Source organism: Paramisgurnus dabryanus, chromosome 19, assembly GCF_030506205.2.
Source record: "Paramisgurnus dabryanus chromosome 19, PD_genome_1.1, whole genome shotgun sequence".
In the NCBI taxonomy this organism is placed as follows: Eukaryota; Metazoa; Chordata; class Actinopteri; order Cypriniformes; family Cobitidae; genus Paramisgurnus; species Paramisgurnus dabryanus.
Genome location: NC_133355.1, coordinates 10264664 through 10286633, shown reverse-complemented (window position 1 = coordinate 10286633; position 21970 = coordinate 10264664). Strand labels below are relative to the sequence as shown.

The following is a 21970-nucleotide window of genomic DNA, read 5'->3' as shown; positions in this document are numbered from 1 at the left end:
TAGTAAAACATCTTGGTTTGTGATCCAAGGTTTTACGAGTTTGAGGGCGAGTAAATGATTAACCCGTGCTCGAGTTTAAACAGATGTTTTAACAGCAGTGCTCATCTATCTGAAGGATAAGAATAAGACCGTAACATAAGAGGCAATGCAAATGTGCAAAATTGACTAAAAGCACAAAAATTTTCATAAATGTAGGTGTGAGTGAGACACATGCACCAATAAAAAAACAAAGATACACAAGACTTTCAGTATTTTTAACTGATCATGGATGCATAAAATAAGTCAGCAGTCATTTCTGGATAGTGACGTTCTCTATTGCTAAGGTGGACATTTTAAGATCAAGTCTAATTATTTGACAGAAGAAATTATCGGACTGATCGAATTCTGATACGTTTACAAAAATCTTTGCATTTGGTGTGCATGTTATTTATTAACTCACTAGGTTTATCTTAATCAGTGACACTGGTGCTGCTGTCACCGCCTTCTTAGACAAGACTTTCTTTGCTCTCGTTTAATTCTTTGTCTTGTGTGTTTGGGAAGATGTCATCTTGTGCCAAAGGCTTAAATCCAGGTGACCTACGAGTTAAGCAAACGGATGGTGGGCTGAGAAGTCATCTGGGACGTGAACATGTCTGAAGTGAACTTCAGAAAGGAAAGTGGAACGGTAAGTTTAAATGCTCAGGCAACAGTAAATGAATAGCAGGCTACAGGTTAATCTGCTCTACTTAGCCTCTGTACACAAACTACTGGTGAGAGATTAACTGTTAACCCAACACTCATTCATCAGTCTTGTTAGCAGAACGTCAGATAATCCTGTACCGCTCACACAGTGACTGATACTGCATCTTATGTTTACAATCTCTTAAAAAGTTAACCTGGTCTCTTCTGCAACATCTCACAATTATTACATAAAGTGCAACTATTATTTTTATGATCGTAGTATTTATGAGCTACTTTGAATGAATGTGAGCTATATCTAGTTTGACTTAAAGGGGACATTTCACAAGACTTTTTTAAGATGTCAAATAAATCTTTGGTGTCCCAGAGTACGTATGTGAAGTTATAGCTCAAAATACCACATAGATAATATATTATAGCATGTTAAAATTGCCACTTTGTAGGTGTGAGCAAAAATTTGCCTTTTTGGGTGTGTCCTTTAAAATGCAAATGAGCTGATCTCTGCACTAAATGGCAGTGCCGTGGTTGGATAGTGCATATTAAGGGGCTGGATTATCCCCTTCTGACATCACAAGGGGAGCTAAATTTTAATGACCTATTTTTTCCACATGCTTGCAGAGAATGGTTTACCAAAACTAAGTTACTGGGTTATTTTTTTTTACATTTTACTAGATTGATAGATGCACTGGGAACTCAATTATAGCAGTTAAACATGGAAAAAGTGAGATTTTCATGATATGTATCCTTTAAGTCAAAGTAAGCATTTACAGTCAGCAACTACACTGTGGAAGAAAAAAATGTCCCTAGCTGTCACTGGGGTGGTGCCCTTTCAAGAAGTATACCTTTGTAACTAGAGTTCATATTAGTACCTCAAAAGATAAATATTGGTACCAAATATACATATCTGTACTTAAAGGTGCAGTGTGTAAATTTTAGTGGCATCTAGTGGTAAGGTTTCAAATTGAACCCAACGGCTCAGTTCATGGCTCATCCCTCGCTTTTGAAACACATACTGTAGAGAAGCTATGCTAGCCGCCATAGGACAAACACTTAATCATACGCACAACCGGCGCAACGTCATAGAATGTTTCTGAACAGGTTCACGCCCACTTTTGGGGGAAAACAAACTAGCCCTCCCATTGACTTCCATACAAAATAGCGCAATAAAGCAACGTTCGTACACACCCGGCAGGCGTAAATAACTTAAGAAATCACTCAGATTAAACATGTTGAGTATTTATCTGTCCACCCTGCCTGCCATAGAGCGCGAAAGATACATTAAAACATTTAATTTGGTCAATATAAAAACATGTCTCTTTCATTCTAATAGCATCAAATTTGTTTGACAATGCTTCCCATTGGCCAGAGGTGTCTTACCCGGACATTTAATCGTACCTCATCGAGTCAACAGGGAAGACAGTGAATGATTTTATTTCGTATTTGAAAGTTACTTCGTATTTATATATTATGTCTTTATATTTAGTGTACTGAGTGCACTTTTACGTCCAGCCATACAACTAACTGGCTTAACGATATTTCCAGCAATCACTGGATAGCGTTACACAAATTTGACGCTGGGAGAATGAAAGGGACATGTTTTTATATTGACCAAATTAAATGTGTAAATGTATCTTTCGCGCTCTATGGCAGGCAGGGTGGACAGATAATTACTCAACATGTTTAATCTGAGTGATTTCTTAAGTTATTTATGCCTGCCGGCTGTGTAAAAACGTTGCTTTGTTCCGCTATTTTGTATGGAAGTCAATGGGAAGTCTTGTCTGTTTTCCCCCAAAAAGGGGCAGTGACGCAATTTACAGTCAAGTTCCCGGATGCGCCGGTAGTCCGTACTGGTAAACAAAGTTTACACAAAATGGCGGCACAAAATGGTAACTTCCGTGGAAGGGGACCCTCGGTGAATATAGATAAAAACGGCTAATTTTGAGGACATATGAACATAATGGTTCATTATGAAAGGTCTTTATACACCATGTATAATATAGTTAAGTATATAGCATTTTGGTCAAGGGATTCTTCTAAAAGTTACACACTGCACCTTTAAATTGTAAATATTAGGACCTTTTTAAAGGGTACTGTCCCAGTTAAGCTTGCATGTTTGACCATTTTTTTCTGACAGTGTAACAAAAGCTACAAAGTATTCCTGCAGCTTAACTGGATGAGCATTAGGTTAGCACTGAAAGGTCATGGGTTCGATTTCCAGGGAACACAATGAAATGTATACCTTAAATGCCAGTCACTTTGGATAAAAGCACCTGCCAAATGTATAAATAGAGTGCTCATTGAGAGCCATCCGCAACATCTTAGCATCGTGACGGACAGTTTTGCACCACCACATTTACCATCATGCAGGTGATTTTATCCAAAGCGACTTACAGTGCATTTAAGCTATACGTATTTTTATTATTATTATGTGTTTCATGGGAATCGAACCAACATCCTTTCTGTTGCTAAAATCTACTTCCTCTTGTAATACAATTGAATGGTGCTAGTGGCACAAAAATTCATGCATCAAGCATGTGTACAATAATTATGTCCAGGTAGCATGGATTCAGTAGTGGCTTTTTAAATAAACTATTAAACTCTCCTCCGGTATTGCGATGACTAAAAGCCATAGCTGTTAGCTGATCTTTTTTATCTCTTCAAAGCTATTTCAAATAGACAGCGGTGGTATCCTCACAGAGTTTCTGCGGGTCACCACCGACCCAACGGCTTTGCACCATCTATAAGAGGATAAAGCAAAGTGAAGATGTCCAGATGTTTAAAATGGGCAGCGCTGGAAAACATGTGGCTTTGGTTGAGGCGGCTGCATCGTTTTGCATGCTGGGTTTAGTTATACGTGGATTAGGCTACTTAGAAGAGGATTCAGAGTCACCGGCGGACAGGTCTGACCCCAGCGCTCGTGTGTTTTGACTGAATGATAATCAGACCTCTGGACTTCTTTTACACACAAGAAGCCGAGCTGATATGACAGGGGCTGTAGTATTTCTTTACAGTCTTTCTGTGCAGAAAATGCGAAACAGATGAGCGGAGTCTACAGTGAAGCCTTTTCTCCCCTTTAATTAAAAGTGCCTGTCGAGGACGTTTGGAGCGAGTTATGCCCCCGTATCAGTGTTCCATTTGCACATCAAAAGGAAATGACACTGGACACAGGGTTAGCCATTAGCAGAGGAGTTTTATGCAAAGATCACAGGCTTTCGTTTAACGGTAATGACCTACAGATTGTCTCGCTCTAAACGTCCATTCCCTTGTCAAAACAAAGACCGATTACAATCTCAGGTAAATCAGTGGGTTAACCAACTCAAAGTCTTTTCATCCCATAATAAGCAAACACCGCAGAGGGGGGTCTGTTTGTAATGTCATGCTTGGTGAGCATAGTTACGAAGCTTTGTAATGGCAATTTTGAGTATCTGCCAAATGGTGACTCCATGAACTCTTAACAGTGTTCATAACAGTACAGGTCATGCGAGTAGGTTTCCATCTGGACCTGGTCAAGATTCATATTCCTCAACACAAATGTTACTTTAGACACTAAACAAAAAGAGTTAAGACACGACTTTAATTGAGTAAGACAGAGCATGACAGTAAATACAAGGATCAGTGAATCAATGGTTAAGGTTTGAATGGAATACAGACTTATTGAACACTATGCCGCATACTTCCCTACTACAAAGAGTAGTGCTATTATTGATCACATGACCTCATTACATTGCATGGGAGTTAAGGCTAGTTGTCATATAGTGTAAAAAGTGAAAGCTGCTCTACTTAAAAAAAACTTACTTTAATTGTTAAAATATAAAAAAAGTTTTATAAACTTAAATTGTCTCACTGTAGGCCTTAAGTCCAATTTATAGTCGTACGTAAAGGTACATTCACAGTATAAACGACTTTGTCGCTAGTCTCTTTCAAAAGAGGCATTTCTAAATCTGGTTGTCATAAATAAATGAGCAACCTCCACTCCAGTAACTGACTAGAAGGATGACGTAAACTCCACTGCTTCATTCTCATTGGTAGTCGCTCCCGAATGTCGCTCATAATTTGCATAAAGTTAAACATTTCTCAACTTTGTCCCATGACTGGACATGCCCCATCCAGCCGTCAACGGTAATTGTCGCTAGTGTTGCCGGATACCGCCGAGCTTCCACTGAAATCAGTGAGATCACGTCGCTCTGCTACTGCTAGTCGCTTACAATGTGAATGTTCCATTAGGGTCCACGCCGTAGCTAAGCCATAGGTTACCTCGCCAAATTTTTAGACTGCAAGCACTGTGATTAGTCCACTAGAACCCCTCCCATCAGGTAAAAAAACTGCGTAGTAGGTATTTCCGTTTGCAACGGTTGAACAAAGATGGACCAAGTTGAGGAGTGATCTAACTCAAACTGCAACAAAAGTCGCTGTTTATTTATTTCCATCACTGCTGGTCTTCTCAAAACATACACAACAAGTTGGTATTTCTTCTTTGTTTGTGGGTTGCTTCTTCATTAACGGTTGCGCTGCTACTGTGGTTACACTAGTGGAAACTGCCTACCAGTGGTCTGTGTGTTTGCACGTCGAAGTGAACGACGACGCAAAAGTATAAATGAAAACCGACACGGAACGAATAGTGGCTACGCTGTAGGACCTACACACAACTACACTTAAAAAAAAGAAATTTTACGTTTGTCAATTTTACTTAATTCTTAATTTTTTCATGTTGTGCAACTTAAAAAAATCTATTTAACAAAGTGAACTTAATTAAATCTAGTTAATTCAACAAAAAATGTGTCTTGTCAGCTTTACTTAAAAATTATTTGCTCAGCCAACATAACATTGTTGCATAAAAGTAACAGATTAATAAAACCAATACAGACTTGCACCTCATTGGCTGAGGATTTTGCCGTGTATTATGCGTAATTGTTGTTCTGGCACCCTCTTGCAGAAGTGTAGCACCATTAGATAGGTACGTGGGTTATAAGTGGCCAAATATGAGTCGGTGAACTTGTTCTTATATATTTTAGAACAAAACAAACAAACGGTTTGGAATGTTACATTGCATTTCAAATATGTTTGTGATATGTTTGATAAACTGTTATAAAAAAAGAAGTGGACTTAAATTTTAATTAAAAGGGTTGGCGTTTTTAATGTGGCATTATTCAAATTTTGTGTCATCATTGATTCATTTTTTCATGTACATTTAACTCAATTTTTATTTGTTGACTCTACTAAGGTTTGTTAAGTTTACTTAAACTTCTTTTCTAAATGATTGTTTGTTGAGATTACTTAAACAAATTGTGTGGAACCTGTTGACATAATATTTTTAATTAAACCCAACATTACATTTTTTGAGTGTATAACGATCAGGCTGGTTGATCCAACTTTTACCTTTAACAGTGTGATAAAAGTTAAATCCCAAATATAAAAATATGGCCTAACTATTGGCTGTGGGTAAATATATAACTAAAAGTCAAAATGCATTTGTAAAAAGCCATCATGGCAACAAAAAGTCAAGCAGTTTGCATTTTGGGATACATTTGCGTAACACTTTACAATAAAGTTGTATTTGTTAACATACTGCGTTAGCTAACACGTACTAACAATGAACAATACAGTACTTCTAAAGCATTTTACTTTATGATCATTTCAACATCTACTAATACATAGGCATACTTCTTAACATTAGATGATGTACAATGAACTAAAAAACTGGCATTAATATTAGCCTAACACTTGCTGAAAAACTAAACGTTTATTGTTAGTTTATGCTAGCTAAGGCATTTACTGTCGTAAAGTGTTAACGTTTGCATATCATGTAGTTTAGGTCCATAATTTTAATTTAAAGGCCTAAATGTTTGTGAATACAATATTTTTATCATATATGCCTCAAGAAAAGATATGTTTTCTTATATTGTTAGTGACCCGCTTTGAATATTTTGTAAAGGTTTGCTCCATTTGCTATTAGACCGACCTTAAGTAAAGGTTTGCTTTTTGTTAAAATAGAAAGTTGGAGAAAAACAGTTTAGGACTAAAGTTTTTGTTAACGTGGATCATAAAGACAAAAAACTCAAGAGAAACAGATGACTATTGCTACCATATCATACTAATGTATTAAAAAGCATGAAATTCTGATTACCATTTAAGGCCATTTTAATTATGGCATCCTTTGATCACTATACCAACCTTCAAAACGTTAGCAAGAATTATGTAACACAAAGGTGTAAAGGAACTTTAAAGCCAATAAAAATCAGCAAAGTGTTCATTGATTGTGAAATCCTCGGTCCTCTGGGGGAAACTCAAAACCTGTCCAGTTCTGCTGAGCCGGTCTAGTGTCTGGATCCAAGAGAAGGAGGAAATCTGCTATGACATGATCAGGCTGGAAAAAGGAAGTATTTTTGCACTGAATTAAATAAAGGGAGGGATTTTAAGAATGCACATACAGATAAGTTCATACCAGCACAGACCCACACAAAGACAACCTCAGACTAATTCTGAGGATAACAAACTTTGTCAGCTATTTTCCCTCAGGTGTGGATGTTAGATTTTATGGAGCAATTATTCAAACAGAACCACAATCATACAATAAAGGCCTTTTAGTAAAATAAATCATGTGTTACCTATCAACATAATGGGCTGCAGCCTTCACTAATAGGCTATAGGTTGGCTATCTTCATCTATATCTTATCTTTAAAAATGCAATGATCAAAATAAGGAGCAGATTTCACAAATCTCAACGACGATCTTGAAAGGTCAAGAGCAGATGAAAAGCATGCTTTCAATTACAGCTCGCAAACCACCTCCAGGACAACATTAGTAGAAGTGGATATGAAGAAAAAATACCTAAATATCTTGAACCCTGGATAAAACATCTAAGCAAAGAAAATAATCTTGTTTTAAAAGGATAAAATGTGTGGGACACTTTGTATACCACCCTCTGTTTGAGATCACTTACTTATTGTAAGACCACATGAGAATTGTTTAATGTATACTGTCCTCCACCTAGAGGATTCTGGGAAACTAACAATTTAACTTTTTAGTAAAAAATAAAATAATATGTACAGTATGTGTATGTAAATACAAAATCAGTTATACAAAATCTGCACATAAAAATCTTACCCAGATTCAACAAAGACAATGATTGTTGAGTTGAGCTCCTGGTAAGGTAAACTTGATTTTATATTTCAAACAGTGATGGCCATTCCCGTTTACTATGGTTAAAATTGTACATTTATTGCCACCAGCTAATAGATGACAAATGACAGCTCTCCCTCAAGATACGTGGGTCACGTGCAAACCCATTAAACACAACCTGCACATTACCTAAACAAAAGCCTTTTACAGTATGAACAAAAGGTAATTATATGCAGATGAATTCTAAAAGCTGTGGATTGAAACGAAATTAAAAGAAATCTTTTAATATTTCTCTTCTATGTCTTTGTAAATATTTATGCATTTTATGATATAATTTATTGGTGCGGTCTCTCACTCTGCCATGCATGAAAGCACACTGCTGGCGAATCCTGTGCATTAGATGCACCAATGTCAAATTTCATTATTTCTATTTTTGCCATAGAAAAAAGTTAAGACTTTATACTTACGCCTACACTTGACCAGACGTAAGATTTACGTCTCAGACGTGCGCTACGCCTAGATGGTGCAACAGGTGTAAATTATAAACTGACATTTATAACAAACCAAACCGTTAGAAAATCGATAGAAAATTGAGCAAGTTATGGTTGTTTAAAAAGTACATGCACCATTAAAACACAATGCTACGAGTGAGCGAGCTGTCTGAGGTAAGATGGCCGCCAGGTGCAGACGTCGACCTCCATTGGCCAGCAGTGTGGGCATGACATCTAGCCTTTAGTATACATATCTATGCATATTACGACCTTAAAGGCGCAAAAGAGGATGTTTTCCGCCGACTGAGAATCCAAAGACCGTTACTGACTTTTTTAAATAAGCGCATGCGTAAGAACAGCCTCCCTCCTTCACAGCTAATTTCTAGGGAACGCCTTCCAAAACTCATGCACGAGTATTTGAACACGAGTGTTTGTTTACCACTGGCATATGCTGTGTCGCGTGACTCGCGTCAGTGGATTCATTATGTGAAATGATATGATAATAAACACATAAGACGTAAAGTTAGATCATTCGACGCTACTCCCATTTCAACTAGCATGTAGCAGACTGGTCACTGCCTTACAACTACAGTACACAAACAACGTCGATATACCTGAATAACAGTACAACAATAATTATTCCACAAAGAAAGAATAATCACTGTTACCTGTCGAGAAGAATTTTTGCGAACTGCGCGTCTGTCTTGACACCTCTCTGTTCCTTCATTGCTCTCCAGTGTTGAAATTTTTCTCCAATAACGACTCTGTTTACATTACGTTCTTCTGACAATTTTCTCCTATTCCCAGCGGCTTAAAAAGTCTTTCTTTTACGTCCTCCTTCGGGTTTCTTCTCTTCCGTGGTGCAAATTCGAGGAGGAAAGCAGGAGCGACAATGAAAACAAACCGAAACTTAAGAAGGAGTTTCATGCGTTATGCGCATGCGTCACTCGTGTAAAGTTACTGGAGCGTGCACGTCTCTCACAAGGAATGTAATGGCAGTGATTGACAAGCCAGAGGGCCAATCGCTCATGCGATGATTACGTCAACGAATGGCTGATGTTTTTAAGGCCCTATCTTGTGCACAGATGACATATATTAAATGTATTACTTTCAGTGTACCTAATAAATAGTCTTTTATCATTTAGTAAAGACAGTTTCAAGTAATATTGCAAAAATGTATTAACCAAACATCCTCTTTTCCACCTTTAATTAGCCTTTAATTCAGGTGTGTTTGATTAGGGTTGGAACTAAACTCCGGCAAAACACCGGCCCTGCAGGACCGAGTTTGGGCAACCCCTTTTGAAGCGCCGCCACCGGACAATCATGATATTGTCTGAAACAACATAGTGACAAAATGCGCTCTATAAAACAGTTGGTCTGTTTAGGGCGACTGTTAAAACATAGCGACATGAAATGACGACTTCCATGTCCGGGGTCCCACAGTGTATACTGTAGATAAAAGCGGCTCATTCTAAGGTAATAAAAATAATACAGTTCATTTTGAAAGTTCTTTACACACCACTGATTATAAAGTTTTGTATAATATAATTTTGTATAATATATTGCATTTCTGTCAAAAGACCCTTCTAAAGTGCATTTTTAAGAAAATTTGTGATGTTTTTTACTGCTTATGTCACAGCCGAATAATGGTTGTGGCCAAATATCTCTACGGTCCACATCAATGAAACAGTTGTGTTTAATGCAAGATTGAGCTCTTTTTGTCAAGCATGTTTTCACCCACAAAAAATCTTTCTTGGCTACAGGAGCATGATACATGGCAACAAATAATAAAAGATGATAAAAAAACTTTTACACAAGAGATGAAAACTGTATATACCGTACAAGCACAGATAAAGTCTGCTAAATACAAAAAAAATGCGTGGGACTAAATAAATATAATGTTAAAATAACTACAATTAGTAATCATTTAACGTTTTTAAAAGTAGGCTATTGTGTAATTTCTTTGGCATCATTAAATGCAAAGTAATAACTATAATGGCTACATCTGTTGCTACCACCTAATCTCACACAGGGGTCCCTACTGATCCCTACTGTCCCCTATAATGTTTAGATCCAAAAATACTCACCCAACAACTGTCCGCTTTCAGCGTCACATCATTGTTGGCAGTGAATCATGGTCGCTTTGTGCTGACCATCAGCAACATTCCTAAACATGAAAAATAGCTTACAAAATGATTGACAACATAAACTTCAATGGCAATGTCAAACACATTAAACGCATATGCACACGCAAGTCACATGTGCACGCACACACATACACCGGCCAACCAGAGCAAAGACAGAAGCTATTAGCATGCTAGACTGACCACAAGCTCCAGACTCACCCAACTAACCTCTAGGTGTTGATTGCTTGGGGGACCTGATCCTGGATCAGCGGGACCATTCCCATGAAGATTTAAGTATACACTTGAAAGCTGCTCCAACAGGTCGCTTGTAAAGGGTCAGGGGGTCAATTGCCTGGTTGTCCTTAATGGTAGCAAAAAAAAACCTTGGTGGGTTTAAATGGCCGCAGTGAGTTTTGTGGCCCGCGACTGGAGGAATGCAAAGAATTCAAGGGGTTAAAGTGGTGCCATGGGGTGGCAGACACCGACACGGGGCTCTGGAAGTTGGATACAATGTCACCCCCCCTCACCATCACTCAACATTAGTCACTACTCTTTCAACACCTTGTTGTCGCCGTGGGTATTAGCCATTGTTAGTTTATGGGAAAGAAAAAGGCTTGATGAGGATTGAACCAGTGATCTTTTTGAGTCCAAAGCTAAGGCTTTGAAATCATAAAATCGATGAAATGTAGCAAATTATTTGTGTATATTGGAATAAAGGATTTGGAAAGGAGGACTGGAAGGTCCCTCAAACTTGGGTCACCCGTAAAGCTCCTGCATGATATGTCAGAGAGCTGCACGCAAGGCGGTTGTGCCAAAAAGGTATTTCAATGTGCCTCCACTAAAGACAACATGGACTACTTCAAAACTAAAGTGAATGACTTCAAATTTCTATATGTGAAATAAAGAATGGATCTATTTTGGGTTAATGAGACCCGTGTAAAAAACAAGCACTTTGGAGGATTACCTAATGTTTTTCTCGACGCTGTTATTCAAGTGCTTCTTAAAGCTGTTGCAACTGTGAAAACATATGGCATCATCATGCACCGAAGGCCACATATTATAATTATTTTCCAAAGAAAATGACAAAAATCATTTGAAGGTGCTGTCACCGAGTGCAAGCAATCGTACATCAAAAACCTGGAAAGCAAAATAAGTCGTCATGCATAGACTAATAACACAAGTGTTTTCAACCCTAACATGAAAGATCTCTTAACGTTCTTCATCAGACAACACAATCTTCTTCTGCACTTCACGGCCCGAGCGTTCACCTGGCCGCCCATCGCTGCCAACGTGTTATTTCCTCCATGAGTTTAAACTCATGATCTAACAACGGCCTTTGGTCCAAAGTCAACACGGAGCGGGACTTGTCAATCATTCGATCCACTTCATTGGCATCAAGGCTTGATTGGGTACAATTAGTTCTCAGAAACAAATGACATCAATCTGCCCTGGATTTCCATAGAGGAAGGCTGATTATTTGCTTTAACCTGGAACCCTGATTTCATTTTCACCCCTCCGAGTCCCCCGGGGCTTAACAAACAGTGGAAAACATGTTCGACTGACATAAGATCCTCTGGACTTAGCCGAGAGACGTTTTCAAAAGCAATTTGGCCGAGCGCAAAGGGAGTCCAACCGCACAACAATTTTGGCACGGCTCACGCGCCACCTCGAGATTTATTTCAGTTTATCTACGGGCCGTGTAACACAGAGGCAGCGATTTCGGTTTCCTGTCTTATACCTTTACATCAGACACACACTGCGGTTCAAACCGGCACAGGACAAGCTGTTATTGGCTCGGTGGACGGATATAAAGAACAGATGATTCGTTCATTTTAATTAACAGTACAAACAGTAACATAAAACTTATGTGCAAAATTGTCAATTATCGTAAGTAAAGCTTTAACAAAAATAGAGAAAAAGTCCAGTTTAAATCCTACCAGCGTCCAGGCAAGCACTCAGAAGTTTAATGTTTATGTTTAGGGAATTACTAATGAACCATGGTCCATTAACTACGTGGATTTATTTTTCAACCATTCAGTGTTATGAAAAGGCTGGCATCTTTAAAACTCATGCTGTGAAACTCTAATTTAACAATATTGACTTTTTGACTGTGTTCAAGAGAAAACTAAGTTATAGTGGAGAAAATACCGGGGTAAATGTGAGTAAATACAAACACATGAAACATTCACACCGTACTCTGAAAACATGAATCTACTGGCCAGAGCTCTTTGCATGCACAAACATTATGCTTAATTATTAACAGTAGCTGTTATATACATAGCTGATGTACATTTAAAGTCCATCTTATGTACATTTACAGTACGTGTATTCTTTAGCTGAATTTTTTTAGATGCACTGAATTTTCAGCAACCAAAACTATTCAGCATAAAATAAAATAAAAGCTTTTTCAGTGTTTAGCCGAAAAGTGAAAAGACTGATTTTTTTCCAAACAATAATGTTTTTAAAGAAGAGGTCAAATAGCAACCAGTGTAAAGTGAGAGGCGGGCATGCTTTATAAATGCAGCAAACAGTGTGGAAATGTCCGAGAAAGATGCCGTTTCAGCTGAATAATTTCGGTTGCAAAACATTCTGTGCATCCCTACGCATTCCTACTTTTTTATTTAACATTTTGTATAAAAACAATAATGCATTCAAGTTATACAACTAATTACCATGCTTGTTCCTGTGATTCGAAATTCCAACCTTTGCGCTGATTTATACATAAGGGTGATTCTCACGAAATCCAGACTTAGAATGTGTCCAGCATCAAAAAATTTTAAAGCCCTTGAAGCCAATTTTTTTTTGTTTTTTTGTTTTGCACGTATAAGATTAAGGTCTGAAGTTACTATAACCATTATTTTTAGAGGATTTAAAAAATATTTCCTATAGAATTATTTACATTTTTTTTAGATTATCATTATTAAAAATGATCATTACCGCAACATGATATTACATTAAATATATGCATTCACTAACTCATGTTTCGGTAATGAGAACTAAAAAGTTGTCTAGCTACTATGACAAACAAAATTTCAACTTTTATCTGGAGAGAAAAAATAAGAACTGCTTGCCTGGTAGCCATCTTGAGTGTCACAGTCAATTATGTCCTTTACAACAAATTTTTTTAAAATGTTAGTTCCTTGAGGACTGTGATTGAAAATTGTTGCGGAGGATGAGAAAATTGGTCCTGGACACATTTATATTCCTTATTATTGTCTCTACATTTACCAATGATCACCATACCACATGTTTCTTTATAGTATAAAATGCACTGAAGCTTTTTTTAATAAATATTTCCATGTCAAAGAACCCAAATCTAGTCATGGACAAGTTGCGGTAATGAAAATGTTCCCCTAAAATGTGGAAAAAACAACAAAATTGGTTAAGATTATGTCATTTGAAATCACGTGCAAAATAGTACATGAAGAGATGTTTGTAGCTGTTCTTATTTTGATACTCTTACTTTGCATTTTCTTTTTTAATCAAAATGTTTAATGATACCTCATAAGTCTAATTTCGTGAGAATCAAAATGCGAACATCAAGTTTCTTTTGTAGCCTGATGTGAAAAAGAAAGGGTGCAGAATAGCAGTAGGTTGTGTTTGCATAACGTCGCACTATAAATGCACATACTGTATACAGTTGATTATATATTAAAAGTTCACTGATATTGCAACAAATCTTCAGCCACTACAAGATCGGGACGAGCAGATCAAAATGCATTTGAATGCATTTACACTTGCTTTATTCACGTGTACAACATCCAGATGGTTGTACATTTAAATTCCAAATGAAAATCTGGCAAACAAGTAAATAAAAACTGAGTGCAACAATTCAGTGAAAATTCGACATCACTTCTGTCCTGAAAACTCTGAGACCGCAAGCTGGATGTTGTCATTTGGTGATGATGCTCAGATTAGAGCAAGAATTACTATATGAGAGTCTGTGTGTGGATCCAGTGACCCAGAGTAACCCGCAGCTGTGTTCTGAAGACAGGAGCAGAGTTTGATCAGAGCTGATGACCTGAAGCCCAGCTGTAAAAGTCTTAATGAGCCTCAGAAGCAGCGCTACAGCAACATGTAAGTCATCTAATGAGCCAAAACTAATCTCTGCTCCTCCCATAATGCCACACAAAATCAACTACTTCATGTTGTTACTTATCAGTGACTTCAATGAAATGACTTTGAGGCTAATAATAATAAAATATATAGTTTCATATTTTTTTTATAAATTATTTCACCTTGATTTCAATCATGGCCTTACTTGGTCAATTTAATTAAAGATATTAAGATGAAATTTTTACAGAAGTTCTTCACATTATGTAGGATGATTTAATGTAGCCTAGTAAATCACATAAAAATGACTTTAGCTGTGGGTTTTCACAAGCAAGTATTGTTTTTTATGTAAAACGTGTTTGTAAAAACTGCTTCAATGATAATAGTCCTGGCCTAATCTAAAACCTGTCCGGGTCCGGCCCTAAAAGTTTAGTGTTTGTCTATTTCGTACCACCTCATATTTTTGATGGTGGAGGAGGAGGAGCATTAAAAGCAAATATTGTACAAATTTCCACCCCGAACATCAGTTTTGGCCTTTCACTCCTGTTTTTATTTACAAGCAAACTCATACACTGCCTGCAAATTAAATACAAATACAACACTAGGGCCAAAACTGTTCTACACCTGCACCACTGACACCAGCATTCCTCCTCCTCCCCCTTGTGGCAGCCAGGCTCCAATGTAGACAAGTGATCTCAACTATGTTTAATTCTGTGCATTAATAAAGTCCTGTTTACATTTAGTCAGCACTGAATCTGATAGCACATGAAAGTCCCACATGGTTATAATGGGAATCTTAATCCTACTGAAACTATAATGGCATTTAAACAGATGTCACGACATGTACAATTAAACTGGGCAAACTGGTTGAAATTATCAAGCCTTTCATCATAACACTAAAGCTTTATGATAAATCATTCATGGAGGAAATAAAAAAAAAAATCTGACACAATATACATTTTCAGTATCGTAAGAGAAATCAAAGGTCATGTTTACAATCTCTTGTACTGTCCATGCATAGGGAAACATCACCTCCAAAACTCTTCGAATTGCATTTCCCACGTCACAACACTGACTGACAATGCAACATTTACATCACACATTGATATAACTTACCATAAACATTGCGCTGAAGGGAATATAATTTTATACACAAATCAAATCCACAATTATTGAATTTATATATTTAGTTTGTATACAAACTTTACCAGCGTGATAATCTAACATGTATGATGATGTGATAACGCTTGAATCAATAACACGTATGCTAATGGCGCCACCTTGCGACTTTACAACTACACTTAAACATCTTTGACTTAAATGTTGAGACATTTCAGTGTTTACAAATTGTTAACTTTCAATAACAGGATTTATAAAGATTCACAAACAATAAACCTAAGTGTCAATTCTCTTGTTAAAGCTGTATATGCTGTTTTAATCTGATTAATATTATGTAACTGATATTTGTATCATGTATCTCTCGAAAACTTTTGTGTTATGTAAACTGCTGAATTTATTAGATCATAACCTTTGCAAAGGTTGGAGTCAGACTAGAGTGTGAAAGTTAAAAACATGATCTTAATCTAGATTATATGTTAGCAGTGCTATTGTTTCAGAAAGTCTTGTTTTTATTTATTTATTTACCACATCATGCTACATACATAAACTATGAAAAACTATATTAGACTTACCGATCGGTGTGTTTCTAAATTGTGGAATCATAAGCAAATTATCGTAACGTTGTTCTTCTCACATCTGACGTCGTTTCAGTTTAGTTTGTTGTGAAAACCGCGCAGTTTTCGTTTTCATTTTTATCCGGTAGGGGGCAGTACAATACTAATTTATACTAGAGTGCGTGCGCAGGTGCGTGTGTGTGTTTGTTCACCTGAGTGGAACGTGTGTGAGGACACTTCAAGGGTGCATAGCAAAGGTTTTTGTGTAAGGCTTTTTTACTGTGTGAATGCTGTACTGACTACCCCATAATCATAACCCCCCATACAGTAATAATCTCCTGCATCATCAGGCTGAACTCTTTCTATTTTCATTGTAAATGTATATCCAGAGTTAGTTCCACTGAATCGACTTGGTACTCCAGATGCAAGATAACTGGATGTGTAGATCAGGAGTTTAGGAGCTTTTCCAGGTTTCACCACATACCAACTTAAGTCATAATGAATTCCACCTGATGTAATGCAGTTAATAGAGGCCGAACCACCTGCTTTAACCGGCAGAAACTCAGGAGACTGAACCTCTTGATGGGACACTGAGAGAGGATTTTGAACAAGGCATTAACAAATGTAACAAGTGTTACATTTAAAGACTAATGATGAGACTTTTACACACTTAATAAAACACTTGTAGTCCAATAATCCTAAACAAAACAGCTTTAACAAAAAACAAAGCTTTACAATAATAAACAACACATATTCTGATAATGAAGAAGACAAAATTTTAACCTTGTGCAAGCAGACCCAGTGTGCCCAGAATAGCTAAAAGAAACATTATTGTTTTTGTGTGACCCTGACTGAATGCAAGCTGATCTTTCGTGAACTTTTGTATAGCAGTGAATATGCAAAACACTTTCAACTCATCAGATGACTGTCAAAGACAAACTCAAAGATGCATACTGGAATTAAACTTAATGTTATAAATCAAATTGCTAGATTTTTTGTTGGTGCATTGAATTTATTCTGGAGATTTTTGTAAAGTCAATAAATGAGGAGAAATTACTGTTGTGGACTTTTAGCAGAGGACCCAAACGTTGTAGGTAAGTGCAGAATAAAATAAATAAACAAATGTATAAGCAGAATAAGCAGCATTTTCAGGACATTATATTTTTTTACTTTTTACTGTGAAGCTCTTGCTAAGAGAAATATTAGTTGTAGTAATTTGTACAGTGTGTGTGGTTAAGCCTATAGAACATTTTCTCATAAAATATGAATATAAATACAAATTATTTGGCTGTATCATACATTAATATTTATTATTTAAGAAAACATAACAAATTGTGTTAATCATAATGATATTGTATTTATTGCTAATGTTTAGTGTTAGTGTTTGCATGTAGGAGGTTTTTGTACAGGCACTGAATGGGTTTGTATCACTGTGGTACACTTTTGGTGGCGGCACAAGACTCTCAGTTGGAAGTAAGTAAATCTCTTTTATTTCCAGACATTGAAAGCATAGAAAAAGTAACTTTATTCACAATATGGTAAAAGTTTAATAGATTTCAATTTAACTGGTTAATATTTTGTTTTATGGTGCTTAAATGTGTTTGTTTACTTTGTAATGAAACAGAAATGTATCTATATAAAATTATCATTAGGATAAAGTTTAATTTAAAATATATTTAAAATCAGAAAGTACTTTAAAAAAATTTATTTAGAAGTAAACACAGAAAATATAAAAAATGAATAGCAGATTTTAATTCTGACTGTATGTGTTTTATTAAATGATAACAAATTTAGTTAATCTCACATAAGTCATAAAGTTAAGATCTTATTTTTGAATTACATTTATAAACTTTTATTGAACAATTATGACTGTATCGAAATGTATTTTATACTGTTGATATAAATGTAATGTAATCTAAAATCATGTATATCAATTACTAAAAGTAATATTTTAAATATCTTAATGGTAACACTTTACACAAGGTTTGTATCAGTAAACATTAGTAAACGCATTAACTAACATGAACAAACAATGAACAATATAGTTGAATAATATTCAACATGTACTAATTCTTGTTAGTTATTGTTAATGTTACATAATGTCAATATAGTTATTCATTTCATGGTGCGTTAACTTATGTTAACAGCTACAACATTTGATTTAAAAATGTATTAGTAAATGCTGAAATAACATAAACTAAGATTAATAAATGCTGTAGATGTAGACTATTGTTCATTGATAGGCATGTTAGCTATTGCTATTGCACAAATTGTAAGTGCAACTTATTGTAAAGTGTGTTTTTTTACATTTAATTGTAAATATTGTCTACTGAAATGTGTTTAAAATAAAAATTCAGTTTTAATGGGCTGCTGCATGAAGATATGCTTGATTAACTAAGAATCTTTTAAAGGGAAGTGAAAACACAAAATGTTTTAAACAAACGATTAAGAAACTTCTTAGTATTCACCCCCCCCCCCTCTCTTTCTCTCAGATAACGCTCTCCCTACTCTAACGGTCCTGCCTCCCTCCAGAGATGAGTTAAATCAGGGTAAAGCTACAGTCATGTGTGTTGGCAGTAATGGTTTTCCCTCTGACTGGAAGCTGAACTGGAAGGTTGATGGTAACAGCAGGAGCTCTGGTGTGAATCTGAGTCCCAGTGTACTGCTGAAGGATGGACTGTACAGCTGGAGCAGCAGTCTGAGTCTCACTGACAATGAATGGAGATCAGCAAAAACCATCAGCTGTGAGGCCACACAGAGCTCACAGAATCCAGTCATCAAAACCATTGACACACAACAGTGTGATGCATAATGATAACACGCACACACGCATGCACATACACACACATGATTTATACTACTAAATCTTATAAAAAAATATTTTTCACTGTTTGCTGAGGTTCTGTTGCTTTATTACTGTAGCCTATTGTAGTGCATATGACAGCAGACTTTATTAATTTGCTCATTTCTATATTTTGGTTACAAAATAAATTCATTTTGGCTCAAATCAGTGTTAATATTTTTGTGTGTTTTCAGAAAATATCAGATGCTATAAACAATATTTTTAAACACCTAGTATGTTTTAGAATTATAACATTTTAGTTGTAATATACATCTATAGCACTATATCATCAGTGTGAATTGTAGCCCTGAATTGTAGTAAATACTTTTAGATTTTCAGACGTAGGGTTGTGTTCTCTGTTGGGATTAAGCATGAGTCATGCTGCATGACAGATATTTAAGAGCTCTAAAAAAATCTAATGACCTGTAGCTAAATGTTTATATAAACGTACATTTCTAACATTAAAATATATTTACTATTTGCTAATGTATAAATAAGTGTGCCTAAAAAACTTAAAAAAGACAATAGAGGTGAAGGTATTTATTTTCTCAGAGGGGGTATTACTAAGTACTGTATTTGAATTATAATTGTTGATATAGTGTCAAATAATGTAAAATAGTGTAGAGTAAATGAATTATTTTTTATACTGTAAACTGACAAGTGGATAATATATCCACAAGACAAGTTTATTTAAGAGCCATGATCTTTCTCAACAGTCTAATGTTGTGAGCTTCTGTTCTCTGTGCTGTCTGACTGAGGGAGGTTTTTGTATGACTCTATTTCACTGTGTGAACCTGTATGGTGAAGTATAACACCCCATACAGTAATAATCTCCTGCATCCTCAGACTGAACTCTACGTATGTTCAGTGTAAAAAGGAGTCCAGAATAAGTTCCACTGAACCGATCTGGGACTCCAGATGCACGGTAACTCGCATCATGGATCAGGAGTTTAGGAGCTTCTCCAGATTTCTGTAGATACCAGCTCATGTCATCATCAACTCCACTGGTCCCAGTACAACTAATAGAGGCAGAATCTCCAACTTTAACTGACAGAGATTCAGGAGACTGAACCTCCTGATGAGAAACTGAGAAAAGGATTGAGAAAAAATATAGAGGAGATATTTTTATGTGCTAATAAGTAACAATAATATTTAAGTTCAGAAATGAGAATTTTAAATCTATAAAACAAATGGAAATTCTCATTCTCTTTAAAATAATAAAAATAAATAAATAATAACCTTGAGCAAGCAGACCCAGAGTTCCAAACATCAGAATAAGAGACATTGTTTTTTGTCAGTTCTTGCACGGCTGAATACACACAGATCACAAGTGAAGTTTTAAGAGCAGTGATATGCAAAACTCTCTAGAAGTTTCCCCTGAATACAAAAGATATTTAGTTACATCCTGAAATGTAACTCTCTCTCTCTCTCTCTCTCTCTCTCTCTCTCTCTCTCTCTCTCTCTCTCTCTCTCTATATATATATATATATATATATATATATATATATATATATATATATATAATTATGCAGATGTACCTTTCACAATTAAGAAAAATAAATAATAATTTTGACAGATGTGCCTCTCTTCCAAATGTGTGTCACACTTTTTTCTTAATACTAGCTTTTTATTTAATAATTATTAAGCAGAAATTATAGTTACACATAAAATATGTTTTAATATCACATTTAGGTCTTTATTCATTAATATCTGAAAGGGAAGTGAAAAGACTTAATCACTAACAGAAGTGTTTATAACTTGACTCTTAAAAGAACTGAGGCTTGCTGTCATGAAACAAAAAATGCATATATGTACTGTAAATTTATCCTATATAATGACATAATATGATGATAAATTATGTTAGGCCAGATTAAGTGTTTTATGTTTATATATTTCATGCACATGTGTGCTGACTTTATTTTTGTTTTCCTTTCAACACCTGCATTCTCGGTTCAGCAGTTTCTCAGTCTGATCAAGTGAGGTTTTTGTATGGCACTTTTTCACTGTGTGGACACATACTTGCTACTGATCTCATGTACACTCATACAGTAATAAACTCCTACATCTTCAAGCTGTACATCATTGTTGGTCAGAGTAAAATCAAGCCCATTTCCTCCAGAATGAAAACTTCCACCACCACTCATTCTGGATTGAGTACTGGATTGCTTCATTGTTGTGTAATATATCAGGAGTTCAGGGGGACCCTCTGCCTTCTGAAGATACCATGAGATGTAATAATCTTTAGATATTAAGCCCCCCGGAACCCTATAAACTACAGTGTTGACCTTACAGTCAATAGAGATGCTCTGACCAATCTGAGCAGATTTAACTTCAGGCTGAGTCACAATAACCTGACCCAAAACACCTGTTTGAAAAGAGAATCTCTGTTAAATTAAAACATTACCATTATTAAACAGATGTGTTACAAACGTAGTATAAAAGTTACCTTGGATGAAGCAAAGTGCCCATATAAAGATAATCATTTTGCTTCAGGTTGTGTTTTAGTGTGCGCTGATGTTATGTTAAAAGTCTTCACAGGTCTATAAACACTAGCAGAGCACTGAAGCATGAGCTGTCAATGCAAAGCTTTATTATAGAGGAAAACCCCTCTGTTAACAGAAGTTTCATTTCAGGGCAAAGGTTTCAAAACCTGTGACTAATGGTAACACTTTATTTCGATAGTCCACTTTAGACACTTTACTAATTATAAGTAACTTTGCAACTACTTCAACTACCAATCTTTAGAGTATTAGTAAATGGTATGCTTAATTTCTATTAACACTTTATTGTGATGATCCCTCAACAGACATTCAACTGTCTATACCTTTGCAGGTGCATGTCAACTTATTCCACTAACCCTAACCTCTTCCCTAACCCTAACCCTTATAGTCTACTTATATTCTAATGACAGTTAGTTGAGATATTGCAAATGAATCAAAGTTAGTTGACATGTAGTTGCAAAGTTATTTTTAGTTAGTAAAATGTCTA

General features: G+C 35.9%; 1 long non-coding RNA gene and 1 gene segment (V, D, J or C); one reads left to right on the top strand and one right to left on the bottom strand.

Moving 5' to 3' along the window:
- Positions 1-5395: 5395 nt before the first annotated feature.
- LOC135771990 (uncharacterized) lies at positions 5396-16231 on the bottom strand. Of its 2 annotated transcripts, XR_010543198.2 has the most exons (4): positions 16159-16231; positions 10643-10775; positions 10376-10455; positions 5396-7042 (listed from the first exon to the last, which is right to left on the bottom strand). It is a non-coding gene; the product is annotated as an uncharacterized lncRNA (long non-coding RNA). The 2 variants fall into 2 exon arrangements; XR_010543192.2 differs by lacking the exon at positions 16159-16231 and having other exon boundaries at positions 10643-11076.
- Positions 16232-17182: 951 nt separating this feature from the next.
- Positions 17183-19145, top strand: LOC135773535 (Ig kappa-b4 chain C region-like). The segment is given in 3 exon segments: positions 17183-17230; positions 17535-17613; positions 18633-19145. Coding segments are annotated over 3 exon segments (447 nt in total).
- Positions 19146-21970: the final 2825 nt, after the last annotated feature.